This window comes from Falco rusticolus, chromosome 2 (genome assembly GCF_015220075.1).
Source record: "Falco rusticolus isolate bFalRus1 chromosome 2, bFalRus1.pri, whole genome shotgun sequence".
Classification (NCBI taxonomy): domain Eukaryota; kingdom Metazoa; phylum Chordata; class Aves; order Falconiformes; family Falconidae; genus Falco; species Falco rusticolus.
Window position 1 is genome coordinate 78,050,208 of NC_051188.1, and position 18,596 is coordinate 78,068,803.

The 18,596-nt window shown below is 39.4% G+C and overlaps 1 protein-coding gene across 2 annotated transcripts in view; it reads left to right on the top strand.

Moving 5' to 3' along the window:
• The window catches only part of SH3BGR (SH3 domain binding glutamate rich protein), a 29,068-nt gene that overhangs the window by 3,414 nt on the left and 7,058 nt on the right, over positions 1-18,596 (top strand). For both annotated transcript variants that reach the window (XM_037376552.1, XM_037376551.1), the window contains exons 2-4: positions 2,326-2,511; positions 9,438-9,518; positions 16,662-16,775. In XM_037376552.1, the coding sequence (XP_037232449.1) occupies positions 2,326-2,511; positions 9,438-9,518; positions 16,662-16,775 (381 nt within the window). The remainder of the gene's footprint in view (positions 1-2,325; positions 2,512-9,437; positions 9,519-16,661; positions 16,776-18,596) is intronic.

Consider the following 18,596-nt stretch of genomic DNA (forward strand, 5'->3'; position numbering starts at 1 on the left):
AAAGGGAAAGTGACACTGATGAAATAATATCCTGCTCACCTCCACTTTCCAGGGAATAATCTGAATTCTTCCCATGCCATCAGAGACAAGTGAGGGCACAAACAAGCTCCTGCAATCTCATCCGTTCTGGGAAAACCTTTGCATGTCATCTGTGTTGTTACATCCTGGAAGATTTCCCTCTCTGAGTGCCATTTGCTGGAGAGATTCTTTTGGGTGCCCAGTTACCTAGTGCCAGCCACGGCAGAGGCTTGCTTTATGGCTTCGTGCTTAAGAGTGTGTCCCAAGTCTTTTGCTCTGCCTAAACCCTAGTGATTGTAAGCCTTAAGACACAGTACATCTTCCGCATAGTTTATTGTTGTTATCATCATGGGAAGCTTGCCTTTTCCTTATGCAGGCATAATTGCATGTGACTTTGTATTTTTCCTCAGCATTCATTTTTCACACACCCCTCTCCTAATTTTTTTTCAGTCCTGGTGCTGTCTGAGCCTCCTGTGCATTATGAACCTTAAGCTGAAGAAAAATTTTTTATCCAGGTTTAGTTCTAGAAGTTATAGCTACAGCCATAAGCAAGGGAGCACAGAATCTATAGCTCAATTTCCATTACCTCCTGAGGGGCACTTTCCATCTGGGGCACTGGCTGTTCCAGGAGCCATATCTACTTCAGTGCATGTGTCCAAAGAGACAAGCTGACGCTGAAATTGCAGCTGACAGCACTTGAGTACACTGGCTTTCAGAGCATGTGATGAAACTCTTAGTACTGGCTCATGAAGATTTTATTAACCATTTATACAAACATTATCCTGCCACTTCCTCCAATGGAGTGTCCCTCAAACAATCCTTTCTGCTGCCTGAACGTGTTCTGCAAATATCTGTGCAGCTAAATATCCATTAAGAAAATGACCTCTGTTTAAAAAGTGAAAAGAAGAGTATAAATAAACACCTTTGAGATCTGTCAACTGCATGGCTTTTGAAGACTTTGGATTAGTGTTTCCGTTCAAAGTGATATACTTTTTTTAGCTCACCAGAAACCTCTGTTGTTGTCATAACAATGTGCAGCATTTTATGTTTGTTATTTTTATAAGCAAGCATAGCTGTATAGCTAGATACTTCCTTATTCAAACAATAAAAAGAAATTTTACCCTTCATCATGAAAATTCATTCTTCCAATATAATAGGCTATCGCTCTACTTCAGCTTTTCAGATTTATTAGATCACAGAAGTACATAATCCATGAATTATTTCTCATCTCTTTGTCTGTCTCAGGCTGATTTACACTAGCTTGGTGTCACTTTAAATTCGGTTGTTCAGATGTCTGACTTGTGGAAGACATGGTTTCAAATCATATGATGGCTTGTATGTAAAAATCACCTAGATACATCATTCTAGCTACCGACTATATAGGACACTAGCTTTGCTGCATGGAGTAGCATAACTGGGAGGAGAAGAGAGTCACGTCTGGAATGCAGTTGTGCTAGATAGTAATTTAGTTGTCAGTGTCTGAAGAGCAGCTTTAGAGAATTTGTACAGATCAGTCCAAACAGTGCTTGGTTCAAATGCTGCAGTACTTGTAGGGATAAACTTTGGCCTTGCAGCTCTTAGACAAGTTAGACATATACAAAATGGAGAAGTTCCTTAAATATTGTATACCTGCATCCTAGGTCTATACAGAACTAGCATCGAAGGGAATAAGGGCCATGACTGAATTTTAGGCAGCACAGAAGCTCTGTATAACGTGCTCTATTTCTATTTAATATGTTCTTCACGGTCCAACTGGAACATCATTCTGTAATGTGGGAAATATTTAAGCACAGGAGTTAAACTGGACTGGATTTTCCTTGAGCTTTCACTCATATTTAATTATGCCTACCATTAAAGAACAGGGACAGAGAGACACATGTGGCTTATGGAAAGCTAAATGTTGTATGTAATCCTTAGGAAAAAAGAGACGGTTACATATTGAGGACAATATGTACATTCTCAGATCTGTGCTGACTTTAGGCAGGATTAGTTTAGGTAGCTGTACACCACACTCACAAATCTGGGAGCAGAGTAGGAGGCTTCCTGCTGAGCCTCATTTCTGAGATGGAGGTATCACTGCTTCCAGGAAGGAAAGAAGGAAGCTGGGCGGTGCAGAGTGGGGAGTAATGGCAGTGCTCTGGATGCTGAGAAGCAGTGTTGAATCTCAGCTTCAAAAAGTTTGGGGGCTACTGGAGTAGTGAATCTGACCTGACATACTTTCATTAGTTCTGCTTGCAATAACAACTGCTTTGAGAAAACAATTTTCTTTTTAAAGAAGGCATTTTGGTTTTCCTCTTTCCTAACCAGATCAAAAAGAAACAGCAAGAAGTAGTGGGCTTTTTAGAGGCCAACAAGATTGACTTTCAGCAAATGGACATAGCAGGTGATGAAGACAACAGGAAATGGATGAGAGAGAATGTCCCAGGTGAAAAAAAGCCTCAAAATGGAATTCCTCTTCCTCCACAGATCTTCAATGAGGAGCGGTACTGTGGGGTAAGAAGCTGCTTGGAAATTTAAAAACCATTCAGATAGTCTTCTTTCACAGAAAGTGACTCTTTTCCATTAGTAGGAAGTGTCAAACAAACTCCTTCAGATAATTTGAGATCCACTTTGAAAGAACAATTCTTAGAAAGCATTTTTTAGGCACAGAAAAGTAATGAAACAAGATTTTACTCCTTTTTTAAGAGAAAAATATACACAGAGGGAAAATTGACTGCAGAAACTCTGCTTAACAGACTGTATGAATTATCCCTTGCAGCCCCAGAGCCTGGAGGCCCAGAGCAGGACACAGAGTCCACTGCAAGGCGTGGAGTTTGCCATCTGTGAGAAGCTCTGTGTTTTCCTCTCACATTCTCCTACATCCTGCTGTGTAGATCACTCACCAGTTGTCCTACTGTTGGCTGCCTGCCTGCACTCTTACTTAAGCTCCTGAAGAGCAAAGGCAGTACTGTCTAGATGATACTATGGCTTCTTCACACAATATCTCAGGATAACCAAATGTAGACTATGAGGACAGCTCAGCTACACATGAAGTAGTAAACGCTCAATTATTTGGTTTGACAATACCAAGCTACTCAAGACTAGTGGGGTTCATAGCAAGGCTGATCTGCTATCTCTAGCTGTATTGCACTTTGCTTCTTGAACTTCCAGTTAATTTTGCATGGTGAGTGTTGATATTTTGTTTGTTTGACACAGGCTTACCTGGGCTGCTAGGAAGTCAAGTAGATGTCTGAGGCACCAGGGGCTGTGAACAGAAATCTTTCTTTTCCATATTATTATACCAATATATAGGAATTATAGTTGACTGCAATAGTTCTAGTATGTGGCTTGAATTATCAAAATTATATTGCTTATTCAATAAATATCCAACTCTTCATAACATAATTTGTAATGCTTATCAGATACTTTTGTATTTTCGTATATGCTTGTAACAGGTTATTTCTCTTGAGAGTTTGTTCAGATCAGTGACAGGTAATACTGTACCAGCATGAATATTAGGATCGTGACTCAAAAGAGATATCTGAGGCAGTTTTTTTCTCATAGTCTGGTTGGAAATACATAGTCTGGAAAGTACTCCGATATGATCACTGAAATGAACTTGCAAAGTACTCTGAAACGCAGAGCACATAGTCAGCCCAGTTTTAAGTTACTCCACAAATCCAGTGTGAACTACTGCAAAGGTTGTTTTCAGAGAGAAGGGATTTACATGCCACTAAGTTTTCAGAATTAACTTCAATGCTCTCAGAACAAAAGTTGCTAGTATGAGTAACAGAGTGCAATTGTTTCCTCATTTTCTCATAGGAATCTTGAAAGAGAACTTGGTAGGTTAGAGTTCATGTGCATTTTTACGGCCAATCTGCACCAATAAAAAGTATAATTTGATATATCTTATGCTGGATTTTGAGGCAACCAGTGTCACAATAAATATTTCTGATATTGCCTGGGAAGATTATATAGTGAATTAAAAAATAATTGCCTTACAAAGCATTGCAGCTGGTCAGCCTTGCCAGTAAACGATAAATATACAGGTTTTACTCCATGTCTGAAGCCATTTCAGGAAGCCAGATAATATAAATCTTGAGATAAATTTAACTTAAGAAAGAGTCCTTTGCAAAGACATCTCCATGTGGGAAGGGGTCCAGAAAGCAGTTGCAGATACTGATTTAAAAACTAAATCAAATTTAAAATTGGTCTAAAAGTCTCCAGAATTCTAATGTACCCAGCTCTCAAAGCTCATAGCTGATGATCCCAGTGGGTGCATAACAAAGATTAATTTATACCATCATTATTTCCAAATAAATATGGTAAGGAGATCCCTATCAGTACATGAGCCTTACCTTTCTCCTCAGGGTAAGGTGTCTTAAGGGAGCTGCACAGTGAGTGAGAAGTGGGATAATGTCAGCTGGTTGAGAACATGGCCAGGGGCTGGCAGACTGGTGCAAAATTCCTCCAAGTGATATGATGTCTTCTGCGACATGTCTACAATATAAAGCTGGGGATTTGCATTCTACTTCCCTGCATAACCTGTGCAGATCTAACAGGCCCATCATTCTGAAATCCTGAACTGTTTATGCTGTTTAAGGTTTACATGATATATCTTAACTCTTCTCCTGCATCCCACCTCCTTTGTCCTCAGCCACTTTATTAAAAATGGGGCTGAGAATTGCAAAGGTCTGTCTGAGTCTGGACTCCATTATCCTGAATTCATGGAAGTCCTTTTAAAATATGTTGTTCTTGTTAATACAGTTTTCAAGGGCCTCAGTCTTGTGGCATCTAGAAACCTTTGAATTAGTAGCCCAGGTATATGCAGCCAGTTTATCCCCATTTGCAGGTATGCCAAAATCACCCTTTAGCTTAAATAGCTCTAGTTCAGTGTATTTATAAATGGGAATCATATCCTCTGTTAATCTTCATTTTGCTATGCCAAACAAATTCACCTCTTTACACATCTTTTTTTTTTGCAAAACATTTTATTTTTCTCTTTCTCCTTCCTAACACTATTCTTCTTTCCTCATTCCCAAGTAGTCCTTTGGGTTTAGGTCAAACTTGTTACATTTCATTTCTGCTCATTCTCCTTTCTGAGATCACTTTCTTCCCTCACCTCTCTTTGTGTTGATTGTCCTGTATGTTTGGTTGCCTTTCACACATGTGCATGTGTATACTCATTAACGGCATGCTGGCCTTGGGGCACTGGTCTTAGAGATGAAAATTCAAGATAAAAGTTTTCCTTCCTCAGAGAAAGAGGGATTTGGAGAGAGACATGATAACCTTCAAATATTTTAAGGGCTGCAGCAAAGTTCAGCTCTGGTGCCCCCAACAAAAGGAGGGCATGGACCTGTTGGGGCAAGTCCAGAGGAGGGCCACAAATGTGATTAAGGGACTGGAGCACCTCTCCTGTGAAGATGGGCCGAGAGAATTGGGGTTGTTTAGCCTGGAGAGAGAAGGCTTGTATCAGCCTTCCAGTGCCTAAAGAGGGCCTACAAGAAAGCTGGAGAGGGACTTTCTACAAGGCCCTGTTGCAATAGGACAAGGGGGAGTGGCTTTAAAAAAAGGGTGGATTTAGATTAGATATTAGGAGGAAATTCTTTACTGTGAGGGTGGTGAAGCACTGGCACAGGTTGCCCAGAGAAGCTGTGGATGCCCCATCCCTGGAGGTGTTCAAGGCCAGACTGGATGGGCCTCTGAGCAACCCGGCCTAGTGAAAGGTTTCCCTGCCCATGGCAGGGGGGTTGAAACTAGGTGATCTTTAAGGTCTCTTCCAACCCAGACCATTCTATGGTTCTATGATTATTGGTCTGAATTCAGTATTGACCCTTTGAGCAGGAGGTTGGACTAGATGGTCTCCTGAGGTCTCTTCCCACCTGAATTATCCTGTGGTTCTAGTATTTTGTAAAATATGTTTTGCATCACACCCACTGGAGGTGGGACAAGATGTAAAGAACAAAAAATGCAGCAATGGAAGTTTAAGTCAGACATCAGAAAAAAATTATGTAGTTTTCAGGAGATTGTCTCATTATCCGGAGAAACACCTATCAGGAATAGTGTAGTGGTTCTGGCCTTGGATAAATGGTCCTCTGATGTCTCCAATCTCCTCTTCTGCAGTTCAGTGAAATTTTTGGGGTGGGGGTAAGGAAAGAGGAGATGCTGGGGACAGGTGATGAGGCTTCCTTTTAGTGCTGGAATAGACTGACATAATGAGCAAGTAAATGCAGTCCTGTTGCTGATCTGCCTTTCAGCTGGTACATAAAAGTATCTGCATCTTCTGGCTGACCCTGAAAAGGTTCTTCACTTCCTAATTTGCACTGTAAAATGGAGGTTTCTTACAGATGCATTTATGAAAATACAGCAACTGTAAGCAGCTTTTCTGTGAGGTCAGAGAAGTTTAAGACTGTCTTATAAATAGCTTGAATCTCAGTTTTCTTTAAGATCTTTTGTATTGCCACTTGAAGAAACAGATTAGAAATGGATTCATTTTGTATGCCTGGCTATAGCACCAATTTCAAGTATCCATTCTAATCCATCAGTGTTGGCAATTATGTTCTTACTCAATCTTTTTCTTAAGCTGCTTCTTTGCTCATGTCTAGACATACATCTGCATCTTTGTCACTTTCTAAATATATTGAGTTCTCTGTTGCTCTTGTCTTTGCTTTTGCTTAACAAAAAAACCCAAGAAAACTGAGAAAGAAATGGAATGTAAACTAGTTTTCTCTGTAAGCTGAAATCTATGCTTTCCTCTGTAAACTAAATTCCATAGACTAAAATGCCCATGTACATACTTTCTTCAAAAATCTCTGAATTACTAGGTACAACTTTTATTTGATGCTTCATATAACTGCTTAAGTCAAATACACAAAAATAATGGGGACCTCTGGAGATCTGTAGTCCAGCCTGCTGCTCAGAGCAGGGATAGCTTTAAAGTTAACTTAAGTTGTGTGGGGCTTTGGCCTCTGAGTTTCAAAAGGCTCCAAGGATGGCATTTCCATGCCCTCTCTGCGTGCTTTGACCTGGTACTGTACCACTCATGGAACTTTCTGCTGATGTCCAGTTGGAGTTTTCTGTTTTCTGCCTGGTGTTTCCACAGTGCTCATTCAAAGGACGGTAGTGTAGAGTGTATATGTGAATATGTACTCATATCATGAAGAAAAACTCATGGAGTATTTTTTTAAAATACATTTCACTGTATTTTCAAAGACTAGTTCCAAAGACAAATGACACCACTACCCTCCACCTATACCATTTATGTCTTCTCTTACAGATATAATATTATTGCCTACCTGAACTAAATAATTACTGCTCATTTTTCTTGCTGCCTGCCTTGGGAACAGTTATCTTTGGTTATTCAATGAATGAAGATGTGAACAAGTCACCATTAGAAAACTAAGAGTGGAAATATACAATACAAAAAGTATTTAGTAATCACTGTAGTCATGCTTTTACCCCATGCTAAATACATAATAACTTGCTCCTCAGTGTAAGCAAGTTACCTTCCATTTACTGTGAGATACCACATTTACTGTGGATGTCATTGTATACTACCAGTTGCCATGGGGTACCTGATATGATAGAAGGTTGTATCCTCTTCTGATAAGGAGTTCATCTGGTCACTCACATGTCTTGCTTGTGCCCTCAGGTCTGGTTATCTACAAGTCTATGTGTCTCTGGAGATTTTTAGTACACTTGCCATCTTCTGCTTTTCCTCTGGAAAGGAACTAAGGAGACGTATAAAATATGAAGTCCACTTTATGGCCTTTCCTTGTTACAGTCTTCTCTTTATTTCCCAGCTATTGACATGTGCCATAGTTTGCTTAGGCTGTTTTGTAAGTGTGTGATATACAGGAGGGTACAAGTTTCCTGTGTTTATATGGCCTGTCAAAGGTTCACATCAAACCCAGTCCTTCAAATTGCAGAAAACCCTTGTGTTCTTGTTTGTTGTATTGATCCTAAGTTTATGGGTTAGACTTCAGACAATGGCTTTCTTAAATACTTAGGGCAGACCTGGGTTAGGTAGGAAGGAGAACCCCACAGCAACATGAAAACAGCAAAGGCATGGTTTGAGAAATGGGTGGTCTGGAGCTGCAGCAGGTATTCTGCCTGGTCAGGGCAAAATGTGCTCTGGGGCTTCTCCCAGACTGGGCAGTTCCTGCAGCCTGTAGCCGGGTCTGTGTGAAAGCCCATGTGTCCCTTGGATAAATCAGTGAAATGGGCTGTCATTTATCCTGCCTGTTAAGCTATGTTACCTCTTCCAAAATGGACTGAAATGTCATTGATTCCAGTCTTAATTAGTCTGATTATCAGACTTAATTAAGTCTGATATTAAGGTGACTTCTAAGCCATCCACTCCATCCTTTCCCTAGGATTACTCTTGGTCAATGATTTATTCTCTGAAAATAGGAAAACGGTCCAATAAAACAACTCAGGTCCTAACCCAGCTTTACAACCCAGTCTCAAGGATGACTCAGCACTTTATTATTTACAGGCTTCTATTTTTGGAGTTGTTTGGGATGAGAGGGAGGATGATAACACAGTCAAGACGATAGTCTAGGACTCAGCAGACATGCATTCAGCCACCTGTTCTACACAGAGCCGCTGTGTGATTGTGGGCCAGTCACTTATGACCAGAGTTTCTGCTGAGATCTTAAATACCTGTTGATTTTTACCTGTGTAAGATGTAAATCATGAACTTCCCAGCAACAAATTAGTGATAGCAGAGCTTCCTTAATTGATAGGGAAGTTGTACAGGTGAGGACCATGCTAGTTCTAGATGGTAGGTTAGGAGCCATTCCTCACATCTGTTCAGTCATATTAGCACTGAAGAGAAAACGGGCATTTAATGTAACGATGTATAACTTCAGTTCACATGTGGACAAGATATTTTGGCTGGTACATATATGTCAGAGGGAACAACACAATCCTTTACTAAGTGTAAAAAGTAATTGCATTTTCTAACCAGAGTGCTCTTCTTTCAAATTAACTGTTTCTTCATTATCATTTCACTTGTGCTATTACATTGACTGTTGCCTTTTATTTGCCATAAAGCTGTCCAAGGATTCTGAAGATCTATTTTGTGTTCTTACTCACAGCAAGTTTTATTTTAACATTTAAATGGGAATAGCTTTGCTTTGATGTGTACAGATGAGGCCCATTAAAATGAGATGCTTAATTTTATCTGATTCTGACATAGACATGGTTTAATTAAAGTGTAAGTCTCTGGAGACATTTGACCATTTGTTCATTTTGCTAGTCAGTGTGAAACTCCCTTTATCTGAGTTTTCTTCCTTGGGCTTTAATAATGCAGGTGCTTGTACAAATGCATGGTCATTCTCATCAATATAAGAAAGATTTGCCTGGGCTAGTCTCTTCCTCCTGTGTTTTTTGTTTGAATTTTGTTACCAAGTCTCTGTTGTTTGTTTCTTTTTTAGGATTTTGAATCCTTTTTCTCTGCTAAAGAAGAAAATATTATTTATTCATTCCTGGGTCTTGCTCCTCCTCCAGGTACAAAGGTATGCACTTCTGTTCTTCCAATGGGGGCCATTTATTTCATTTTAATAAAAGATAAAGATGGGCAGTGACTCAGCATGTTAAATAAGGGGCAGTGACAAGCATTACATCAGATGCTGGTGCAGCAAAGTGTTCTTAAGGGGAAAAAAAAGTGGCTGGTTCAGTAAATACTAGAAAATACTTCTCTCTTCCCTTCTTTCACTGCAGGCTTGTTACCGTGCCTCCAGCTGATGATTTTTTTTTTGTTATTGTTGACACAAAGAAGTATTTTAGCATGTTCAGCTTTTAAATTATGCAGAATTTCCTAATGCAATTTATAGGTTGTGTTAATTACAAGAAACCTTCGCTTCCCCCTGGACTGCATCAAACCTCGAGCAAACAGGGTTTATACTGGCTACCAACAGAGGGGCTGTGCTGTGGACCCGTTCTGTTCTCTGTGTTGCATGCAGACTGGCACTGTGGGGTTTGATCCCTCTGCCTTGAGGAGGTAACTTAAAGTCTCACCCAGGACTTCATGAAGTCCCTTCGGGAAGTCTACCCATTGTTCTCCATCCACTGTATTTTGTATTTTTGTATTTTGTATATATGTTCCAATATATCTCTTGCAAAAGAAAAAAGATATTTCTTTTTTTTGTCCTCTTTTTTTTCTTTTTATAGAAAGCAATGTGTTATATGTTTATCAGAGACTTCTAATGAGTTTTATAACTGAAAGCATCACATCTCTTATCCTGAGATCCTGTTAGATGATAATAAAATGTGGCCATCTTTAATGTGGATGATTCAACAAAAGAAATTAATCAAGAGAGTCATGAGCCAGAGTGATAGAACTCTGCTGCATTGTGGTGACCTGGATGAAGAACTGCCCTGGAGCATGAGATCTGATTTCTGGTCCAACTCTGCTGCCAACTGTGTAGCAACTTCGAGTGAAACACAGTTATAAATGTCTCTGGTTTTCATCCTTGGTAAAAGCAGAGATAAAAAGGAGCCTTTGCTAAGTGCTTTGAGAGCTACAGATTAAGAGATACCCAGGGAGAGCCACAGTTGCTATAAATGGCTTCGACACTGAATCCCTGTGTGATAAGAAGCAAGTGGTTTAAACTTTCTGCTTTAGCTGTTCCATTTCCCACCAAGGGAAATAGAAATTACTTGCCTACCTCACAAGGGTCTTGTGAGAATCCATTTAATTAACATCCACAAAGCCATGAAAGGCTTAAAGGACTGCAGGTATTACATATTATAATCATTATAAAAGATACATGGAGAATCAGATAGAGAAAATTGCATTTTTCCATCTTTCCACTTCATATATTATCTGCTCCTTCATGCAAAGTTCTGTTAGATAGTGTGTCTGTGAAGCAAAATAACAATTTTTTTTAGAATTCATTCATTCCCAGCTGTCAGCAGAGGCTATTACAGTTTCTACTTTGTGACAACTTTGTAAATGTTGAAAATAATGTATTTGGTACATTCAGCTGGGCAGATTAGTGTTAGCGCTATTGGTAGCAAGCAAGTATGTTTTATGCTGATTAACTGCTGCATTGGTGGTGACTGTTTCAGTTCAGAAAGTGTTTCTGAAAAATCCATGTAAAGAGTGGAAGATATATTTACATTGTGTCCTTTTATAATCTGTTCCTGTATTTGAGGGAGACATATACAAGTATTTTAGCATTTATTGCAGAGGTGTTTCTCAGCATCTTAATTGCATCGCAGTCTGGCTGTGCTTTGTCGTGCAAATAGCCTTGCTGCACTGCTTGTGCTTTCCTTTCATTAGGCTGTCAATTCAACCTTAGCATGAAGTACAATGGATGGCTTGTGACATTGATTTTCAGCAGCATGAATCTGGAATAATGTCAGGTGTGGAAGAGGTGGTGATGATGACACATATGACAGGGTTTTCTATTAATCCACTCTTAAATTTAAGTGTATTTTTTTTCTGGAACATGATGATAATTTATAAAAAAAGCAATGTATAAAGCACAGAAACACCACAAAACAGTCAGCATTTGTTTTCTAAGGGTTTTTACCCCACTGAGACATTACAAAGATTAATATGAAGCTCATACAGGTTTTATACTCTTACCTCAGAAGATTCTCTTTCCTTTTCCATCCATCTTTTGTCTCATATTGCACCACCAGTAGAGAAGCTCTTTAATGACCATGATGCTGTTTCACAGCACAGTCCACTAGGATCCTGACCCAAGACTGTTTTGGGCCAATTTTCTAGAGCAAGCAGATGAGCCTTTTGCTACTCCCACAACAAATTATAACTTCCCAACAAAATACTTGTAGTTGAATTCATTGCCACATCAGTCTTCTGAGTACAAAATACATGTTTCAGTTCTGCAGATTCTCATTTTTGTAGCCCTGACTCCTGTGGATTAGGTGACTACAACTTGTCGCCAGACCTACTTGTCCAGCATTTACATTAAACTGTTACTGCTAGGTATTGGAGCTCTGATGGTGCCAGCGCCTAATGTGTAAGCTGATCTACTCTTACAGGGTGAGTCTGATATGTCCAGGACACATCAAAGTTGTCACCAAGGTGCAGACTGACTTTTAAGACACATGTAAAGAAGGTCTGAATACACAGATATAAAGGAGATCCTTCTCAGATCTGCAGCAATCACATGCAAAGTTGTGTTTACAGACTGATTTTTGTCTTACTTTTGAAAAAGCTGTAATTGTTTCAGTAGGAAACAGCAAATCAACATCAAAGCTGGACAGAAAACAGGCTGGGGGGCAGCTCTCTAAGCAGGTGCCTACCTCTTCCAGCATCCACTTGTGTTTGGACCTCTGCTAAGGGTTCTGGTTGGGTACCACTGAACAAATGGCTAGTTGCTGTGTCCATCACCATGCTTTCAGTTCCAATACAGTATTCAATAAAGTATTTAGATGCCTGGATGGCATATGGGAACTTCTGCAGATCTTGATGGAAAGGCCAAAGCTCTAAATGTTATTTGCTTAGATCACTGTGGGAGTCAAAGATCTTCACTTTTTTTTCCTATATACCAAATACATTTTTATCGTTAAAGGGTGCTATGTGGCCATAAAACTCTGTAATGTTACAGGAAATCAATACTTGTTTTTGGCACTTCAGAAAATGTCAATTAGCTTTCATTGTCCTCTCTGTCCTGTTGCCTCCCCATTACTGGTTATAATTTTTTCTAAAGCATCATTTAACAGGGATGAGTAGCACAGTTTTATGTGCCTAAGAGAAGAAGCAGGCATCGTGTTTGTGTTAATAAGTTCTTAGACTATTAATATGAAATACCTTCTCACTTGAAGGAATACCTGGTCTAGAATACCTGGTCTAGAATACTTCTAAACGTATTTCGTAGCAGGCTGGGATTTAGGAGACAGCTGTGCTTTATGCCTGGCAAAGATCAATCAAGTTAGTGATAGATTTCTGAATGATCCCATTTAATCTGGAATTAGTGGTACAAACAGTGATATGCCAATAGCATACATGTGTACATTGTGCTACAATTAATGTAGTTTGTATGTTTAGGGTCAGGTGTGTCATTCTCAGCTGCCCCCAAAGTTGGGTATATTTCTTTCTAACCCCGCCATCACTTTTATGCTTAGTCTGAGACTGTTCTTAATATTCCTGAAAGTGCTCTGAAATATTGGTAATTGTGAACAGCCCATTAAAAGCTCCAGCTGCACTGCTTGTTTTCTAAAATGGCACAGGTGAATTGTTTTGTCAACGAGATGCCTATTACTTAAACTAAGATGACAAACAGTGTGCTGTATTACTATACCTTCTGAGTATCTTAGCAAGGTTTGAATGCAGGTAATTAATTGCTTTTTATTTTTAGGGACAGTCAGGTTTTTTTGAGGAATTTATTAACTGCCTTGGAATGTTGCTTCTGTTTCCCATAACTCCAGAGAGCCAGTAGCTTCTAGCAAGATCGTTTAGGTTTGCAATTGCTCTGTGAACTCAGTGAAACTGAGTTTCTTGAGCTGAGTGTCTGTTTTCAAATGTTGTATATATTAAAACCTTAATCTAAGTATTCTTGGTTTTAATATCCATAATCTTGATAGCTCAAAATCTTTAGATAGTTGAGCTTTAGTCTTTTAATTGAAAACTTCTACTGAGGCTGTTTTGAATTACAAATTTGCAGTATGTGCATTTTATTTAAATAGAAAATGACCTGCCAGCCAATCTTTATAAATGGTACTTCATTTTAAATCAGTTAAAAATTAAATTTTGTGTTTCTATGGAGAGCTAGCATAATGATGATATTCCTAACATTACAGTTCTGCATATAATTAACAAGCACTCTGTGTGTGTGTGCATGCATGCATGTTCTGGCTGATAACACACTGCTTCTAGAGTTTAGTTCTTTAAGTTACAACTTTTTTCTTCTGCATTATGCTCTGAGTAAGTATATGATTCATCTCTGATAGTTTTACAAAATAGATTCATTTTAATTAGAATGCCATCTTCAGTCTTTATGTGTTTTATGTATCAGCCAAAAATATTGAGTACATAGATTTAAAAAAGAAATGTTAATATACATGCTAAAAATAAATCTCTAACCTATATAACTAAATAAATATCTAATTTGGTTTTCATTAATGCTATACCTTTCATTTTAGTTACTGCTACAAGGAAAGCATCTATAAGGAATTTATTTGCTTAAGAAAACAATGTATTAACACAAGAGAATTTCAGTATGTCTGTGTTGCTACATACTTCAGTATTCAAATATTTTGTTAGCTTTTGGGAAAAAGCAAAAAATAAATTAAGCCAAACAAATGTCTCTGTAGAAATGTTTTTAATAACAATGCCACCAGTATGAGAGTGCAGTGACCCTACAGTTTTACATGCACTCGAAATGAGACAATATTAAAAAAAAAAATAAAAATATTAGTCTTTTCTCCTTTCTCTGGTTCCTTCTGCTTACTCCCAGCTGCTCATTCCTCTCCCCAAGCATCCCCCACATGCTGGCAAAAACATTCATGCAGCTGTGTAATGGAGTGTGCAAATTGTGTGGGACAGAAATGTTTTTCTTTTTAAAGCTTTAATCTTGATCAGCCTCCTGCTCCAGTTTGCCATGCAGCCCTGGAAAGGCTTTTGCTGCCAGGAGGGCAGGGGCAATGCAGTGCTGGGAAGGACTGCAGGGAGGGTGATGCTTGCTGCTGATAGGATTTTTTTTGCTGTTGCTGTTTTCCTCTGTGGAGAGGAAAGCGAATGTACGAGACTATGTGCCTACTCTCTTTTCATTGCAGGCTCCTTACATATAAAATGTATTTTCCATAATTCAGGAGAAAATTGCCAAAAGAGCACCAGATCTTATGGACAGTGAAGTTTCAGGAAAAAGATAAAACTGCAGAAGTATTTTGTTCATCTTCACTCTGTCATGATACCTGCTTCCAAACTTCCCTTACCTCGTTTTTATCATTTTTGTCCCTATCCAGCAGAGTATCTCAGCAGGAGGGCATGTCTTATATTGCACACCACGTCATAGGACAAAGATCCCTAAGTTAGCACTCACCCAAGTCTGCTCTGGAGCTAAAAGCCAGATTGCCTGCAGAAGTGTGACACTAGCATAGCTAAGTAGACTGGCTGAAGAAATTATATATGAATAGGACACTGGAGGAGGACTTGTGAAGCTTAAAGGACAGGGGATCATGACTGGGGGCTTTTGTTGAACTGTAGAGACAAATGAAATTATGGAAAAGCAGAAAACCCCAAACTGACCAGGTGGATGAGTCCTAAGGGCTTGGTCACAGGGATGAGAAGGGAGCCTGTTTCCTATCAGGGTCATGTTGTTTTGCCCAAAGCATGTATGACTTACTTAGGATGACATAGGACAGGACCTCTCCTGAGACCAATTCTCTGTTGCTGGAGGCGACCACATCAGATAACACCTCTCAGAAGTGGTCAAATTCCCTTTTTATGAATTAGATCCTTTTCCTCCTCTACTTGAAACCTCGTCCAAAATTTCACACTGCTGATGATTAGAATTTTTATTTACACCTGTTTTGTACTCATTTTGCATCTACCTCTGTGCTTTTCCTTATCCTATCCCTCCCTGATGTTTACTCTGATCTATTTTTAAAGAGCCATCATATCCCCTCACAGCATTACTTTCAATAGATTAAAGTAATGAAGCTTTTTTTGTCACCCTTTCATAAGACAGGCTCTCCACTCCCTCAAATATTCCTGTAGCCCTGCTCTGCACCTGTTCCAGTCTGAATTTATTTTTCTTGAGTCTGAGTGACTGGAATGGTAGAGTGATCCAGAAGAGGTTTTGCCTTGGCCTTATACGATGACATTAATATTCACTTTCAGCTCCACCAGCTGTATCTTACCTCATACATCTGAGAATCATATTTATTGCCTCTTTCACTATTGCATCACATTCGTGGCTCATTTTTTCTGTGTTTATTTAAATACATCCATCTTTTTCTTCTTTGATGATTGTCAACTAACAAGCTCCTGAAGTGCAGCAGAAACATCTGTTTCTAATCTCTGTCCCAGTACTACCTGTCCCAAATAATGTGACTTTGCACTTCATGCTATTGCATTTCATCCTATTTCTGTTGTTCCACTTGAGGCCATACAGGTGTCCTTTTATCTGACACTGTCTGTGATCCAGTGTGACCTTTCACAGCTACTTAGCTGAAAGTACAACAGAACTTAAAAAGTCTTCTAGTAGGTGCTTGTTCATGGTGCTGGAATAAATAGATGTGATAAATTGGTGTGTGAACTGAGGAACAGTTTCCTGATGGTTTTAAACGAGCAAATTAAGAGGCAATACATTGAATCCTTTATTACTTCCGTTTTCCTGTAGCTTCTTGATGAAGTTTAATTGGAATGCAAAGCTGGTGCTTTTTTTTCTGAAGCTAGAATGTGCCATCAGGGTGAGCATTGGTGTCTATTAAAGTTTTCACAGAAAAGTTAGAAAATCTATTATGCTCTGAAGAGGAAGTGCTTGAATTCATGTTTTACCTGTGGTTTTACTGACAGAGCAGCATGCCAACAAGTGTTCCTTTCAAAGAAATATGTCCAAAAGGGTATATTTTCATTTGAGTACTGAATTAGAAAAAAATACCTCCCCAGACTATAAAGAGTTTTATAGAAATTATTTGTTGGTTATGTGCCCTGAAGCTAACAATGATTTTTTTGCTGCCAGGAATCTGAAAAGTCTGATGCCACGGATGAAACTGAGGCACACACAGAAGACAAGGCAGATGAAGGGACTCATGAAGAGGCTCAGTCTGCTCAGTCACCATCAGAAGATGAACAGGTAATTCTTCCTTTTTCCCTTCATGGTATGAGGGTTTTGTCTGTGCTAAGCTCATGAAACATAAACCCACAGGCCCTCCTATTGTGCCTCAGGGTGGAAAGACTGATTGCAGAGGGGTCCTGTTTGTCTTTTGGATGCATTTTCTTTGCCATCATGGTGATCTGAAACCTGGATAAAAGTCAGGGAACTTTGCTCTGAATCTGGAATAACAGCATTTGTCTTTATTTAACAGTTTCCTTCTGTCACTTGTTGCCATAAGCTTTTTTTTTTGAATGCTTATTTGCAACCAGACTCTAGTTATGTAGAATAATTTAGGAGTAGGCATCTGAGTCCTATCTGTGTGGAAAAATTTGCTGCTATCAATGGCCAGCATCTGCAGTGCTCGTAAATCTAGTTGTTAAAGTCTGTGTCATGTACCAGCATTGACTGCTGTAGCAGCAAGCCAAATCTGACAGTGTCTTCTCCAGGCCGAAGAAGACAGTTTCTCTAGGCAGCAGCCTCTGGATAGTGCAGAAATGGAGACCGTTGTTATCCTTTCTGCCTGCATGAAGGTCTGATATTAGTCACATGAGCAGATCTCAAACTGCAGTAGTAAATATTCTTGGAAGAAGCATTCTGAGTTCCTTCAACTCCCTAATATAATATCCTGCAGTTAGCTAACATCAGAAAGTACTTATGGTGGAAAGGTAGATGGATCCTGCAAAGAGGGACTATTCTGTTGTGTGCAGGTGCCTTCCTCATTGGGGTGCTTATGTTACCGGCCAGGTTCTAGACCTAGTAGAGACTAAGCAGAAATGCATCTGGTGTCTGCAAATCAGGGATCCAGATGCTTTATTTCTCTTGCTGCTCTGGGAGTTTGGCATTTACGGATGGGTTTATTTTGATGTTGCAGTGTCAGGTGACTCTCTTCCCAGGGAGGCAGACCTGGATCAAGCACTTAAAATTGTCAGGGTTTTTTTTTTGGTTTGGAGATCAGATGGTCCTAGTGGGATATCTGTCACAAATGCATCTTCTCTTTTACTAAAGACCAAAACAAATGTAGTTGGTTTTTTTTTTCTTCCATCTAGCTACTCCTCACTGTAAGCCTTTCCTGATTACCCTTTATAACAATGACTGAGCCAGTCATCATTAGGCTGGAAAAGCACCCTTTACACAGCCTCATGAAAGTCTCAGGCACTGGGAAGTCTCATTTAAAATTTCAAAATGGTGATGAAGAGCAACAGTCCTCAGTGGGCACTGAAATTTCTCCTTAAATTATATCCAAGCAGTTTTCATGTTTCTCTGAATTTCAGCCACCTTGCAAGTGCCGTCAAATACCTTTTTCCTCAGCTCTTAAGAGAAGCCCAGCATAAAACTGCAGTGCATCCCCTGGCAGGATTAGATTACTTGCCATTCTGGCTGACAGTCTACTCTAATGTTTTTTCAAATGAGAACAGAATGCTGGAACATGTCTGCCAATCTGTCAAGCAGCTGTGTATGAGAGGTTTCATAATGACATAATGCAGTACCACTCCTATACAACAAGAACCTTGCTCTGTTTCTCACAGAATGGATTGGAGCTGTAGGTGGAAAATATATTCTTCTTCAGTTTTACAGGGAGGGGAGTGGCAGAGGAGAGAGCACCAGGCAAGACAGTGTGTTTGAACAGATCTTTCTGTGGCTATGAGGGCATAAAATATGGTTAGTCTTACAAATCCTCTGCTTTCACCTGCATGGTCTTGGCAGTGCTGAAATGTTCTTATATGGTCTTACATAAGGAGGACGAAAAGTCTTCCTGAAATTGTCTAACTGATATCCACTTTCATCATGCCAGGTATATAT